This window comes from Calliphora vicina, chromosome 1 (genome assembly GCF_958450345.1).
Source record: "Calliphora vicina chromosome 1, idCalVici1.1, whole genome shotgun sequence".
Lineage (NCBI taxonomy): Eukaryota > Metazoa > Arthropoda > Insecta > Diptera > Calliphoridae > Calliphora > Calliphora vicina.
This window is the reverse complement of record NC_088780.1, coordinates 58,393,959-58,407,941: the sequence shown is the minus strand read 5'-3', so window position 1 is coordinate 58,407,941 and position 13,983 is coordinate 58,393,959. Positions and strand designations below refer to the sequence as shown.

At 29.8% G+C, this 13,983-nt stretch overlaps 2 protein-coding genes across 7 annotated transcripts in view; both read right to left on the bottom strand.

Annotated features, from left to right (window-relative positions):
* LOC135962753 (saccharopine dehydrogenase-like oxidoreductase) overlaps window positions 1–13,983 on the bottom strand; it is a 485,871-nt gene that overhangs the window by 43,863 nt on the left and 428,025 nt on the right. The gene's annotated exons all lie outside the window — the stretch shown is intronic.
* The window catches only part of MICU3 (Mitochondrial calcium uptake 3), a 42,243-nt gene that overhangs the window by 9,125 nt on the left and 19,135 nt on the right, over window positions 1–13,983 (bottom strand). For 3 of the 6 annotated variants that reach the window (XM_065514595.1, XM_065514594.1, XM_065514597.1), the window contains exons 2-7: window positions 9,101–9,239; window positions 8,919–9,029; window positions 8,790–8,837; window positions 8,545–8,627; window positions 8,212–8,274; window positions 690–773 (exon numbers count right to left, since the gene is read on the bottom strand). In XM_065514595.1, coding sequence (XP_065370667.1) covers window positions 690–773; window positions 8,212–8,274; window positions 8,545–8,627; window positions 8,790–8,837; window positions 8,919–9,029; window positions 9,101–9,239 — 528 coding nt within the window. The remainder of the gene's footprint in view (window positions 1–689; window positions 774–8,211; window positions 8,275–8,544; window positions 8,628–8,789; window positions 8,838–8,918; window positions 9,030–9,100; window positions 9,240–13,983) is intronic. The other 3 variants (XM_065514599.1, XM_065514596.1, XM_065514598.1) reach the window with 1 other exon arrangement.

Sequence of the window (13,983 nt, the reverse complement as noted above, 5' to 3'; positions counted from 1 at the left end):
TATATGGCACAAAAAATTAAATTTTTTTAATAAAAAATTAAAAACATAAATTAAAAATAAAAACAATCCTTGAATAAAAAAAAGAAAACAATATAGTAGGAACAAACAAAAAAATAAATAAAACTATTGCAAAAGAAGGACAAAGGTTAGGATATTTTAGGTGACCTTAGTAACGAAATTTTACTTACAAAACGTTTATGTATGGTTTCGTCTGTTTTTCAGTAAAGAGTCCTAAGAACTGTAAAATAATTTTGCAGCTAATAATATAGAACAAAACAAAGGCGTTTTATAAAAGAAAAATTAAAAATAAAAGCAAAATAATTACGCATAGTAGATATCTATTTCATGAAATGTTTTAAATTACATGCTGCTTTTTAAAAACTTGAGCTAAGCAGCTGCAAAAGAAATACAGAAAAGAACAAAACAAAAGCGCAACTTTTATGAATAATTTGCAACGTTATTTAATTTTTTTAAAAAAAATATTTTAAAAAGTAAAGCTTAAGGAATCTGCAATTTGGAATTCCTTTAAAACAAAATAAAATATCAACAAAATGTTTGCTGATAAATAAATAAAAACAAATAAATAATGTAACAAAACTAGTAACAGAACAGAAATTAACTCAAACAACTTAAAGAAGAAAAAAAAAAAACGATAATGTAGTGACATACGTTTAACCTGTTTAACTTACAAATGCATTCGTAATCTTTTTGTCTTTCTTTTTCTTGTAATACAATTCTTTGGCTTGTTCTTCGGTGGAAACTAAACGTTTTAGCTAAAGTTTTTCCAATATTGTAAATAAAATAATAATAAATTTAAATAATAGAAACAATATTATGACAATAAAAATAAATCTAAATGAATTGTTACAAAACCTATTCATAAATCCTGTAAGGTAAGCTGTATGTTTGATATTGTTTAAATAAAAAATACATAAATAATTTAAAATTATTATATGGAGTGATTGTAAATAAATATAAAGTTGCTTGTTTGAAAAATCGACAAAAGTTGTTTTACATACATATACAATATACACACAGCCTCAGTCAATATTCAAAATTTGTTTAAAGCAATTTAAAAACTTTTTATTTTCATATGTATCGGGTATGTATTTTTAAATACAAATAAGGCAAACAAAACTATCAAGAAAATATAACCCCCCTGTCTATACTTGACAAATATTCATCATAACAATAAATGTCATTTGTTGTCAAGACAAAGTTGTCTAAGCAAACTTGTCCGTTGATAGAAAACCTGGTTCAGGTAGAAGGAATGGTCCACATGATGTTTCTAAAGCTAATAAATAGAAAGCATTTTCAAAAGAGCTCCCAACACATCCGGCAGGAAAGCAGTCCGTTTAGCTCAGTACTCGGACTATTTGGTACGAAAACTTAAAGCCAACGCTGGTTTAAAAACATACAAGGACTAAAATGTTCCTGACAGCAACTCTGATAAAAATTTAGAGGTCAAAGAAAGAGCACGAAAATTTAAGTCAAATTTTATAAAAAAATGTACCTGCTACATAATGGATGATGAAGCGTATGTTCTGGAAAATTTTTCGCAGCTTCCGGGTCAATATTTTTATGTTGCTGATGCTCGAGGGAATGTAGAAAAGTTTAGGACACAAAAGCAAAAAATTTTCCCAAAAAGATCTAGGTATGGCTCTATAATACCGAAATTTACATCAAGGAATGTTTACAAAAGAGGATGCTTCCATTCATCCATGCCTGATTTGGCAATCTGTCATTATGGTAAGCAATGTCTTGAGTGGTACAAGAACAATAATGTAGTATTTGTGCCAAGAGAGGCAAATCTTTCAAACCGGCTTGGAGCTAAGGCTAGTGTAGAGATATTGGGCTCTTGTTAAAAGAGAATTGAAGAGCACAAAAAGGTGTCCAAAAGTGTGGTAGATTTTAAACGGAGATGAACTACCTGATCGAACAAGGTGACAGAAAGCGCTATAAAAACCTTAATGGGAGGGTTTCCGGAAAAGGTTAAAAAATTCAGCACTATTGATTAGAACTATAAAAATAATTGTTCAATTCACAACTGAAGTTGTACAGTCGTATGAGTTATAAGTCGTCTGAATTACAATAGTTGTACAAATGTTGTTAATAATTTCTATATAAATATTTTGTACAACACCTACAACATTTTTACATATCGTACTCGTTCAACAATACTGTATTAACTCAAAATTTTTAAAAATTCACTTTTTGCAAGAAATCAACTAACAATTTCAACGTATTCCGATTACTCTTTCATCTCGAAAACCACATTTGAGACCATTTTCGTGATAATTAGTGACTACCTTATATCAACAAAAAGGTATTATTTTGAGTTAATACAAACATTTTAATAGAAATACATCGTATATTTTCATAAAAAATGTATTATTTTGCTTACTATGCTGTATTCGGATTTTCAAATTCTCTTAAAATGTAATCACCAAGGCAAGGATTTTCAGAAAATATGCACTAAAAATGAGAAAAATATACAATAAAAACCATTTTGAAAAATATACTTTTGAGGTAACAGTTTCAATATATATGTACATTAGGGTGACAGCCGATTCTTTTTTAGATTTCAAAGAGTGCTGGGTGGAATATTGTGATTCTAGGCCCAAAAGTTAAGTGCTGAAAATTTGAGCCAAATCGGACAACGATTTCGGGACGTTCGGATATATGCAAAATTTTACTATTTATATGAAATAAATAGGTGAAACTCGTTAATTTTCTGCATTGTTTTCCAGAAATATGTATATTTAAATATATTAATGAAAATTGGTTGGAGATTAACCCTGTATCTCGTTTGAGTCAAAATGACCCAAAAACTGTAAAAAATGTAAATTTGTCAGTTTTTGTAACATTTTTGCTACTAGCTAAATACTTTTGCAATTGAATTCAAAATAATCGAAATGTGCACGTAATTGTACTGGATACTTTTCTTTAAATTTAGCAACAGAGATGGTGCCTTTAAAAACACTTTTTCCATTGGAAATAAATAAATCTATATCTTCAAATTGAGATCAAATTTCTTCGGCTACTCGATGTAAACCATGTGCTAAACATGTTTTGGATAAAATACCTTTGGATTATTTGCTGCTATAAAAATATATCCAAAAGAAAATTAAATATGCAATAAAATGGAAAATTATGCTAAATATATTAATTTAAAAGAAAAGTATGCATTTATAACAAAATATGCAAAAATATGCAACAACAAATCGATGTCATTTTGTTGCAAATTTTTCGATTCGGAAAGATATATTGTCGAAAGTGACTTTGAGTTACTGACTACAAACATGCATTTGCATAGAAATCCTTGCCCTGGTAATCACAAACAGTTTTTGCCCTCTACTGAAAATTTTGTAATTTTGAGTTAATACAGTATTGTTGAACGAGTGCGATATGTTTTTGGAATGTTGTGTGAAAATTTAAGTGTTACCAAAAGTTCATATTTATACATAAAAAATTTGTTAATTTTAGTGTAAAATAACAACCAAACGGTAGCACTGAAATCAGTTGATTTATTTAATTTATGAAAACCGATAATTTGTTTTAAATATTTGTCAATTGTTTGCATTTTTAAACAATTCAGACATTAGTTTTCTATTGTTCGCTGCACTATTAATTTTACATATTAATAGACTTTGGGATGTTTTGTTTTTATCTGTTTCTTTTGGCATTGACAAGGTAAACTTACGACTTTGCGAAATTTGCGTTCACAACCACAATAGTTGTATCATACAACGTAGAACATACAACTACGTTGTGAATTGGACAAATATTTTTTGTAAGTTGTAATAATAATATCAATCAATTAATTAAAAATCAAAACTGTAGGTTTAGTGGTTTCTTTTTTATTAACATTTATGTAGGGGAGTGGGGCACGTTTGAACAGGGGCACCTTTGAACAATGTTAATAAAATCTCAGTTAACAATTTTTTCCGACCCTTAACCAAGTTTTTCACATGGCAACCTTGTTTTCTAGCAACGTCAACAACTTTCGCTAGTTTTTTCAGTCGTCGACCGAATGTAGTTGGGTCACAAAGTATACAGAGGCGACACGGCAAAAAAATATATTTGTCTCTTCGCTCGAAACAATTTCAACTGGTTTGGTTTTGTGCTTATTTATATAGTTGTTTGTTTTAATGCACTCTCTGTATTAAACCGCAAATTTGTTTTCTCTTTCTATCGAAACAATTTCAAAAAAAGCTGATTTTAGTGTTTTTGAACTGTCAAATTTGACGCCTCTGTATACTTTGTGGTTGGGTGACCATGTTTTTGCAGTAAATTTTATAATTTTTTTAATTTTTTCGTGAAATAAATTTATTGTTTTTTATTTTTAAATGTTAATGTTTATGGTTTTTCTTCATAAATAAATAGTGTTTATAAACCGGTTAACCGGTTAACCGAAAAACCGGTTTTTTGTCTAATTTCGGTTTTTTTGCAAACCGGTTAATTTAAAATGTCCATTTTCGGTTAACCGGTTTAACCGGTTTTTTTCTGTCGGTTAACCGGTTTTAAAAATATACTACTAATTTTGCCAAATTTTTTGTTTTTTTCTTGTCCGTTAAATTTTATACGTATCTAATTACCTACTGTTGTGTTATTAATTCGCTGTGAATTACTCAATTGTGTTTGTGTTGTTAAGTAAATTCAACAAGGTAGACTCAGTAACAGATGATGATTTGTTTTATATGGCCTTTGCCAACAAAAACTCTATACAAAAAAAAAAGAAGCTGTTTTAGTTACTTCACCTTGTTAAATTCGCAGGTTTGTTTTGATTTGTTTCTGCAAAATATATTAGTTTGATGTGTTTAATACAACTAAAAAATGAATACAAATATTAACAAAAATAATATTCAAGTGGTGTTAGTTTCTGATTGTTAAAAAAGTGAGAAAATAGCTAAATTAAACATTTTGTGAAAGAAATAATAATATACTTGTCATTTGCTTACAGAAATGAGTTCAAAAGTTTGGAAATATTATAAAAAGAATAATGAGAAGGCTTATTGCATTAAGTGCCCACAAATTCTGTCCTGTAAGGGATCTTCCACGTCGTCGCTTAAAAGTCATTTAATGAGAAAACATCAAATAGACATCAGCGATAAAAAAGCAAACAACCAAAACATGTCTCAAGATGAAGACATGTCAGACAAACCCACTTCATCTCAAGCTGGCGTTACAAACTATTTTAATAAAATAAAGAATAGTCTAACTCTGGAAGAAATTTTAGCTCGGGCCGTAGCAGAGGATGGGCTATCTATAAATGCAGTGTGTAAATCTAAACTAATAATATCTTACTTAAAATCTTTACATATGGATATGCCAAGTCAGATGACAATATGGAAACATATTTATTCGTTTTATGAACAAAAGAAAATAGACTATGTTAAAATGTTTGGGTCAATTATAGATAAAGGTGGAAAATTTTCTATTACTGTCGATGAGTGGGTTGACATATCCAGCTTTAAATACATAAATGTAAGTGTTCGTTGTTCCAATCTGAATACAAACAATTTGGAGGTTTATAATTTGGGACTAACACAAATAACTACAAGGGGAACATCGGAAAATATTAAACAATACGTAAAACAAAAGCTTTCGGAATTTAACATTGACATCGACTCTGATATTGTTGCATCCACCCATGACGGAGCTGCCGTCATGAAAAAATATGGAGAATCTATATCTCCCACAAGCCAACTATGCTATAATCATGGCATTCATTTATGTGTAGTAGATAGTTTTTATAAATATTGTAGTAATGTTGAATTAAATGACAGTAATTGGTCTGACTTGGAAAATGAATCTCTTAATTCCGATGATTCCTTTGATATACCAACGAATCAAATTTTTCTTATGCCGTCAATTTTACCGACAGTCTCTAAATTAAGAAGAGTTGTTAAAATGTTCAAAAAATCACAAGATAAACAACAAAAACTGCAAACGTATGTAACCGAACAAGAGGGTCATCAATTACATCTAAAATTAGATGTAATACACCGTTGGAATACCTTATTTCAAATGATTTCTACATTTTTAAAAATTAAAAATTGTGTAAACAAAACACTGCTATATTTTAATTTAGAAACTTTTTCTGAACATGAATTTACTATATTAGAATGTATTCGAAATGAATTAGAACCGCTCACTATTTCCGTAAATAAATTATCAAACGATTCAGTGACACTTTTAGAAGCTGAAGTAATATTAAAATTCGTGCTAAGTTCAGTCGGAAAATCAAATACTCCTTTCGCTAAAACTCTTAAATCATGTCTTCATGAGAGACTTTCTCAAAGAAGAAATATAACGTTAAATACTCTTATCTTATATCTTCACAATGGTTGTATTCCAAAATCTTGCAAGTATTTAAAATATTCGTCAAAATCGTCTGTTATTGATTTGGCAGTTAAACTATATAACAGGCTTTTTTTGGAATTAAATACGGATGATACAACTATTGATAGTGCTTCAGATTCTGAATGTGTTGAAATTTCATCCAGTTCAAAGACTTTAGAAGAACAACTAAATATAACTTTAAAATCTATTAAAAATCGTAATTTGAAATATCAAAATGTTAATACTAATAATCTTACAGATGATTTTGACTATTTAGAAAAATTTAAAAAAAGAAGTTCCAAATTAAATTTGTTATATAATTCACTTCTTACCATAAATCCGACTTCAACGATTAGTGAAAGAGCGTTTTCGGTATCATCCTCAATTAAAACAAAAATTAAAAACAGAATGTCACAAACATTCTTAAATGTAATCTAAACATTTTTATATCAACTTATGAATTCAATTTGATCTCTTACATATATAGTTATTTATTTTTTATTTCCACATTTCTCTTTAATTATTATTTTTGATATATTTAAAAATAAAAGTACACTTATACCTACTTATGATATGTTAATTTAGTGCTATTTTTAATAAAAATGAATTTTTTGAGTTATTGTTTAAATAATTTGTTTAAATCTCGGTTAACCGGTTTAACCGGTTTTTTCGTTGTCGGTTAACCGAAAAACCGGTTTTTTATAAATGTGCCTTTTTCGGTTAACCGACAAACCGGTTTTTTAAAAAGTCGGTTTTTTATAAACACTATAAATAAATCGAATTTATTATATATAAAGAAAATAGAACTGTTTATGCCCCGTATGGGGGGCACATTTGATTTGATTAATTTAGTGTCCTTTTTTCTTTTAGCAAGTTGTAACTCTGAAATTTGTCAGATGTCCCATATGTTTATTCCGATTATTAAAAATGGTGCGCTTTACGAATGAACAATAAGTTAAAATTGTGAAAACTTATTACAAAAATTTGGAAAGTTATGAGAAATTTTAGTCGAGAAAGTGCATCTAATGCGTCAACCATTTGAAGAGTGTTAAACAAATTTTAAGAAACTATGCTGGTTATGGACTTAAGACTCCTGTGCGGTCGGTCTCTTGAAAACAATGCTGCTGGGAACGAGTGTCGCCGGAAGCATCAATTCGGCATCCTTTTCAACTACGATGAAGCGCATTTCCATCTGAATGGCTTCGTGAATACAGAAAAATGTCGAAATTGGGGCTCAGAAAATCCTCATGCAATCCATAAGAAACAATGGACCCACAACAAGCAACTGTCTGGTGCGAATTTTGATCAGGCGGCTTGATTATGCCTTATTTTTTTGAAGATGAGGTCGAAATTGCAGAGACTGTGAACGGTATTCGTTACAGTAACTTGATAACGGAGTTCTTGAGGCTTCAACTGGACGACATGTGGTTTCAGCAAGACGCCACCACCTGCCACGCGCATGCAACAATCGATTTATTGCAGCTACGATTTCCAGAACAAATTATCTCAAGAAATTCTGATGTCCATCCACCAAGATCATGAAATTTAATGCCGTGGGATTTTTTTTGGGGTTTTGTGAAATCTTGAATAAACCAGAAACAATTCCTGAGCTCAAATTCGAGATCCAACGTCATCGGTGAAAAAGTTATGAAAATTTCATGAAAAGGACGAATCCGATGTTACTCCTGACATATTTACACCAATGTTGTTATGTCTTAAATTACATGTAATAACCTTCGTGTTTTAACAATAGAAACCATTACCTCTAAAATGTAATTCAATTTAATTAAATTCTATACACTTCAATGTCGATTTTTCAAACAAAGCTTTTTCGAAAATTAAGATAAAAATAATAAAAATGCTTACAATGCGTCTAGTTTCTTCATCCAAATCATGTGAACGAAAGGAGCCACCCAAAATTTTTAAAATCTAAATAAAAAAAATAATATAAAATAAAATAAAGTAAAAACGCCTAAATAATAGGAAAATTCAATGAAATAATAATAATAAGTTATAATTAGTACTACATTCAAAAATTATTTGAACACTTTAATAATTGTCTAATTTAAATGATAATTATAATAATTAATAAAAAATATAAAATTTCCATTATGTTCGCTTTTTTATTTATATTTTTAAATAGACAAATAATGTTTGAATGTAGTGCTAACAGTTAGTTTAAAAACTATAAAAACTTACCACCAAAAATTCATTTTTATCCACACGATGATTACCATCAGTATCAAACATATTGAAGGCAATACGAAAACCAGATTTGGGTTCTAATAAGAAAAATTACACATATTATTTACTATAATCTTAAAAAGAATAACTCTATGGCTAATGAAAATAGCTGTGACAAATAACGAGCTATTAGGGATAAAATATAGCTCGATGGTTAGCATAAACATTTGCATTATGATAATGGCCCTAAATATACTTACTAGTCAAAATTGATAAAAGAAACAAGTATTCCGTATAAGAAATAATTCCTAAACAAAAATTTATAAAAAATAAATTATATTAATACATTGTATCTTAAATTATACCTCTACTAATTAATAAACATTTACCTTTATCTCTTAGAGTTCTAAACAATTGATTTGAACCCTTCTTCAATGGTGGTGTTTCATCCTTAATCTTTGTTACTTCTTGATCGGTTAAAATACGTCGTTTGAGACGTGCTTTTAGAAAAATTTATAATAATTGCTATTATTTTGAACATAAATATAAGATATGCTTTTAAAGTACTCACGTCTTGGTTCCTGTTCAACTACAGAATCAAGAAAATCTTGTGGTGTCATATACAATTGTCCATCATATTCCACCGAAGAGAATTTAATGAAACGTCTTTCACGTGCAGTGAGTTTTACGGAAGAAGATAGTTCATCTCGCTATTTGAAGAAAATTATTTAATCATTTTATGTGTTTATTTTAATAATTATTTGTTTACACTTTATCTTATTACTTAAAGAGGTTAGCAATAAATATATTCCTTTTCTACTTAGAACATTATGTTTTGTTGTAATATTGATAATAAGTTTATGTGTTATTTGTTTTGGAGAAAAAATTTAAAAAAAACTCTTTGAATCAATTTAAACCAACGATTATTTAATATTATTTATTTTCATACAAAATATAACGTTAGATTAAATCTATAAGTACGCCAAGTCTTATTTTTATGATAATTGAGTTAAAAAATAAAAAGTAGATTAAAGGTACGGTCCTACATGACAAATATTTACTCAAAAAAGCGTAACCAGTTGTTTTTAGTACAAATTTGTTTGAAGTTGTTTACCTTTACAAGTATTTTGTAAGATCATACAGCATCAAATAACACTAAATACTTGTTTTTAATCACCGTAACCCCCATTAACACGAAGTCTGCTTATGCCTTAACTAATAGTTATACTGTCGGTTAAAATTATTTTTGTATGAAAACTGTCAGTATAACTATTAGTTAAAACATAACCAGACTTCGTGTTACTGGGGGTTAGTAAATAAGTTTTTGAAATAAATAAAAATATTTTCCAATTGTGACCCTACCTTAACTGAAAAGTGCCGTAAAAATTATGACATTTATAATAAAAATCACAACATAATTGTTATTTTCTATTTTTATTTCAAATAATTGTTATTTTTTTAATTTTTAATTTGTAAGACTTTGTCAAAAAGAAAATCAGAATCTGACAAATATTCCTGACAAAAAAATGAAAGTCTGACAAATATTTCTGACAAAAAAAAAATAAAAACCAAAGGCTGATGCAGTTGAAAACGATCAAAATGATATGCTTGACCTGACTCTCCGATATTTTCTTTTGATGGCTTTTTTTTAGAAATTTCAAGAATAATTATTATTTATTATTTTTTAAACAACCTAGCTTATTGGCCATAATCGGTTATAAATTTCTACTTTATAATTTCTACGGTCCCTGATTTTTTTTCAGTAAAAAATTTACAAATTTATCTTCTCCGACAAAATATTTATTTTTTCGCACATCAAAACCAAGAGACTTCAAAGTAGCTAAAACCATGATAAAAATATAGAAGGTAGTTTCAATCAAAATTTTTTTTTTCAAATAAGGTTTTTTGAAGTTTCCTTATTTTGTGAGCATTATAAAAAGCGTTGCCACATTCCTAAAAATGATTTTTATTATAGAGAAATTTTTTACAAAAAATGTGTAATTTATAATTTAGTATTTAAATAAAAATGTATTAAGTATGTTGTGTTGGAAGTCAATGATTCAATTCCTAACATTCGCTATATAATTTGGGCTGCCTGACAAAGAATTTTCATTAAATTTTAAAAAAATTTAATTTAAACGTTCCAAAAGGCTTAAAAAATTGGTGTTCGGTTTGTATAATCCACCCTCTGACAAGTTTTACATACATCCAGCTACTGTTGTCGTTTGTTAGGTAATGTAGGGACTTTATAAAAATTTACATTTGAATTTTTGCAAAAATATTTGGTATTTTCGCAGTTGGGGAAAATGCAACTCATGTTTGTTAAATCTTAAAATAATGTTCACAAATTAGCTTTGAAATATTTGAAAATGATAATCTTACCTTTGATCCTAATTTGATAGTAAATATTTTTTTTAATATTCTTCAAATTAATGAAAATTATGTATTAATTTTTTCACAAACTTCAAAGAATATATGGGAAAATTTTTAATTAATATGGTATTACTATTTTAACGAAAACGTCAAAATCCTTAAGCATGTCAGACGTAGAATTTTAAAAAATAAAGAGAGAATGAAACTACCTTCTATTTTTCTACTATGGCTAAAACCTTTTAGTCTTCACTGGCTAATCAGTGACTAAATCTGTAAAGTTATGCAGCATAAAACTGTTTTAAAACAATTTTGGACAGTGCATATAATACATCTCTTACAAATGAAAACATCCATTGGATGTACCATTATTAAAGGTTGAGTTCATGAAAGTCCGTAAAAAATAAATTTTAGAAGTACAAATTCACATGAACCCTTTTGCTCAGAGCTAAACACTCTCAGCTTCGAGGAGCCGATCTATCACCAGGCTAATTGGTGGTCACACGGTATGTATGTGTATTGTGACATATATTAGGACATTTTTCCACATGTAAACATTAACCGTGTGATCCATATCAAACTTTGTGTATATAAATTATATGTGTACCTCTTATGACTTTTTTGCCAATTAGAGCATGTTCTATTTTCGTGAGATTAACAATTTGCAAAATAAAAAATAAGTTTCGTCAAATTAAATATATTTATTGTGTTGTTAATAAACTTAGAAAAGAACTGCCATTTTATTCAATTTCATATACATATTTCATTACATGTGACAGTGATGTAAACTTACTGACTACTTTGTATAAATAGGTTATTCAAGTACATACATATTCACAATATTCCACCTGAATAAATTATTTATACAATTTATTATATTTAAAAAAAAAATTATTACAAACCAGATTTTGTACCACACGTATCTATCTAAAGTCTATCTGTACTAAGAGCCTTAGTTAGAAAGTCTGCTACCATATTCTTAGTATCCACATACTTCAAAAGAATCTGCTTACTGTCCAACTTCTCTCTGACAAATTTAACCTTGAGATCTACGTGCTTAGTTCTATTAGAAAATGAATTATTCTTCGCTATAAGAATAGCACTTTTGTTGTCGCAATATAATGTAATCGGTTCTTGTACATCTTGGATAAGCTCCCTCTGTAATCGATGTAACCATATACACTCTTGCATGGCTGATACCATTGCCATATATTCAGCTTCGGTTGAGGAGAGTGCCACAGTGCACCACGTGCCTTGTACACCACGAAATTGCACCACTTTGCAAAGTAAATATGTAGCCGGTAGTAGAACGCCTATCGTCGATGTTGCCTGCCCAGTCTGCGTCACAAAAACCAACTAGACTGCTTTGTTCGTGTCCATATGTAAGGCCTTTATCGATGGCCTTTATCCGAGTTTTACCCGGATTCGCATTAAATGTGCTTAACAAATTTACAGCATAGCTGATATCGGGAAACGATATCCGGAAAACGATTTTGTTCTGAGGGGACCCATCACGTCCGAATGTACGATGTGTAACAAACCTGTTGCACGATGGCCCGGCTCCTTGAATGAAGCTCGTGTTTGTTTACCTTTTATGCAAACAACACATTTTTCGTGCATGACGTCACCATCACATTGTATGCCGCTCGATGCGGCTATTACATTCTTCATATTATTGTCACAAATATGTGCAAGTCTTCTGTGCCACAATTCAAAATCATTAGACGCTATCAAGGCAGTTGCTAGTAATTCTCCGCCTTTATTAAAAATATGACATACGTCGTCTTCAAAAACCACTTTGTTACCTTTTAAAGTCATCTGTCTAACCGATAGCAAGTTGACGGACATTTCAGGAACGTATTCAACATTTCTTAAAAATGCTTGTCTCTTTCTCGCCTGAATGCAGAACGACACTTACATCACCAGCAGACTCAATCGCCATTTTGTTATCATTGGCAGCTACCACATGTTTATCATTTATTTTCCTTGAATTGCACAAAATATCTTTCGAATTCGTCATGTGCGACGTAGCCCCAGAGTCAATAAACCACTCTTGAATGTTCATATTGCGTTTTGTTAGAAATAAAGAAGACGATGTAAGAAAGGACGCCGCTAATGATGATTTTTCTTCTGGATTTTTCTTTTTGGTTATGTTTGTTTTTGTCTTTTGGGTGCAATTTTTTGCAATATGCCCCTCTCTTTTACACGCATAGCACTTGACTTTACGGGTATTATGTTTCTTATTAGAAACTAAAGCTTTTTCGTCAAATTTTGGGCAATCAAATTTAGCGTCTTGCAACAGCAAATTTTTTACCATATCAACACTTAGATTTGCTTTAGAATTCTCTACTGCCATTACAAGGGGTAGAAATTCTTCAGGCAATCCGGCCAGCATTAGTGAAGCAACCAATTCGTCATCCAGCTTCAAACCAGTTTGCTGAACTTTCAGCGACATCATGATCATTTGACTTACGTATTCTTGGAATGAATCGAAATCAGATAACTTAAACTGAACCAAACGCTTAAGAAGTTCCACCTTTCTGGTCAGACCTGTATCCTCAAAGACATTCAACAGTGCGTCCCATGCTTCTTTTGCGGTGTTCGCCGTCGCTATATGAGCAAAATTGGCCGGCTCAATCATGAGAGTAATTTCAGCAAGTGCACGTTCGTTTTTTTCCACATCGTTGGGAGTAGGAGTTTCTGTGAGACCCACTGTCACCATTTGCCAACAGCCCTTCAGTACCAAATATGACTTGGCATGGCGTTTCCAAACATCAAAGTTTTCTCGCCCACGTAATTTATCAAATGGTATAGACAAATTATTTAAAGCCATCGTTGGTAATTGAACTTAAGGAAAATCACAAACAACAAAAAAATTTCTTAATTTTTTTCCATGAAATTACTTAAAACGTTCTTTCTATTTTCGCGTATCATGCGGCCCATAACCTGTTGTTAATAAACTTAGAAAAGAACTGCCATTTTATTCAATTTCATATACATATTTCATTACATGTGACAGTGATGTAAACTTACTGACTACTTTGTATAAATAGGTTATTCAAGTACATACATATTCACAATATA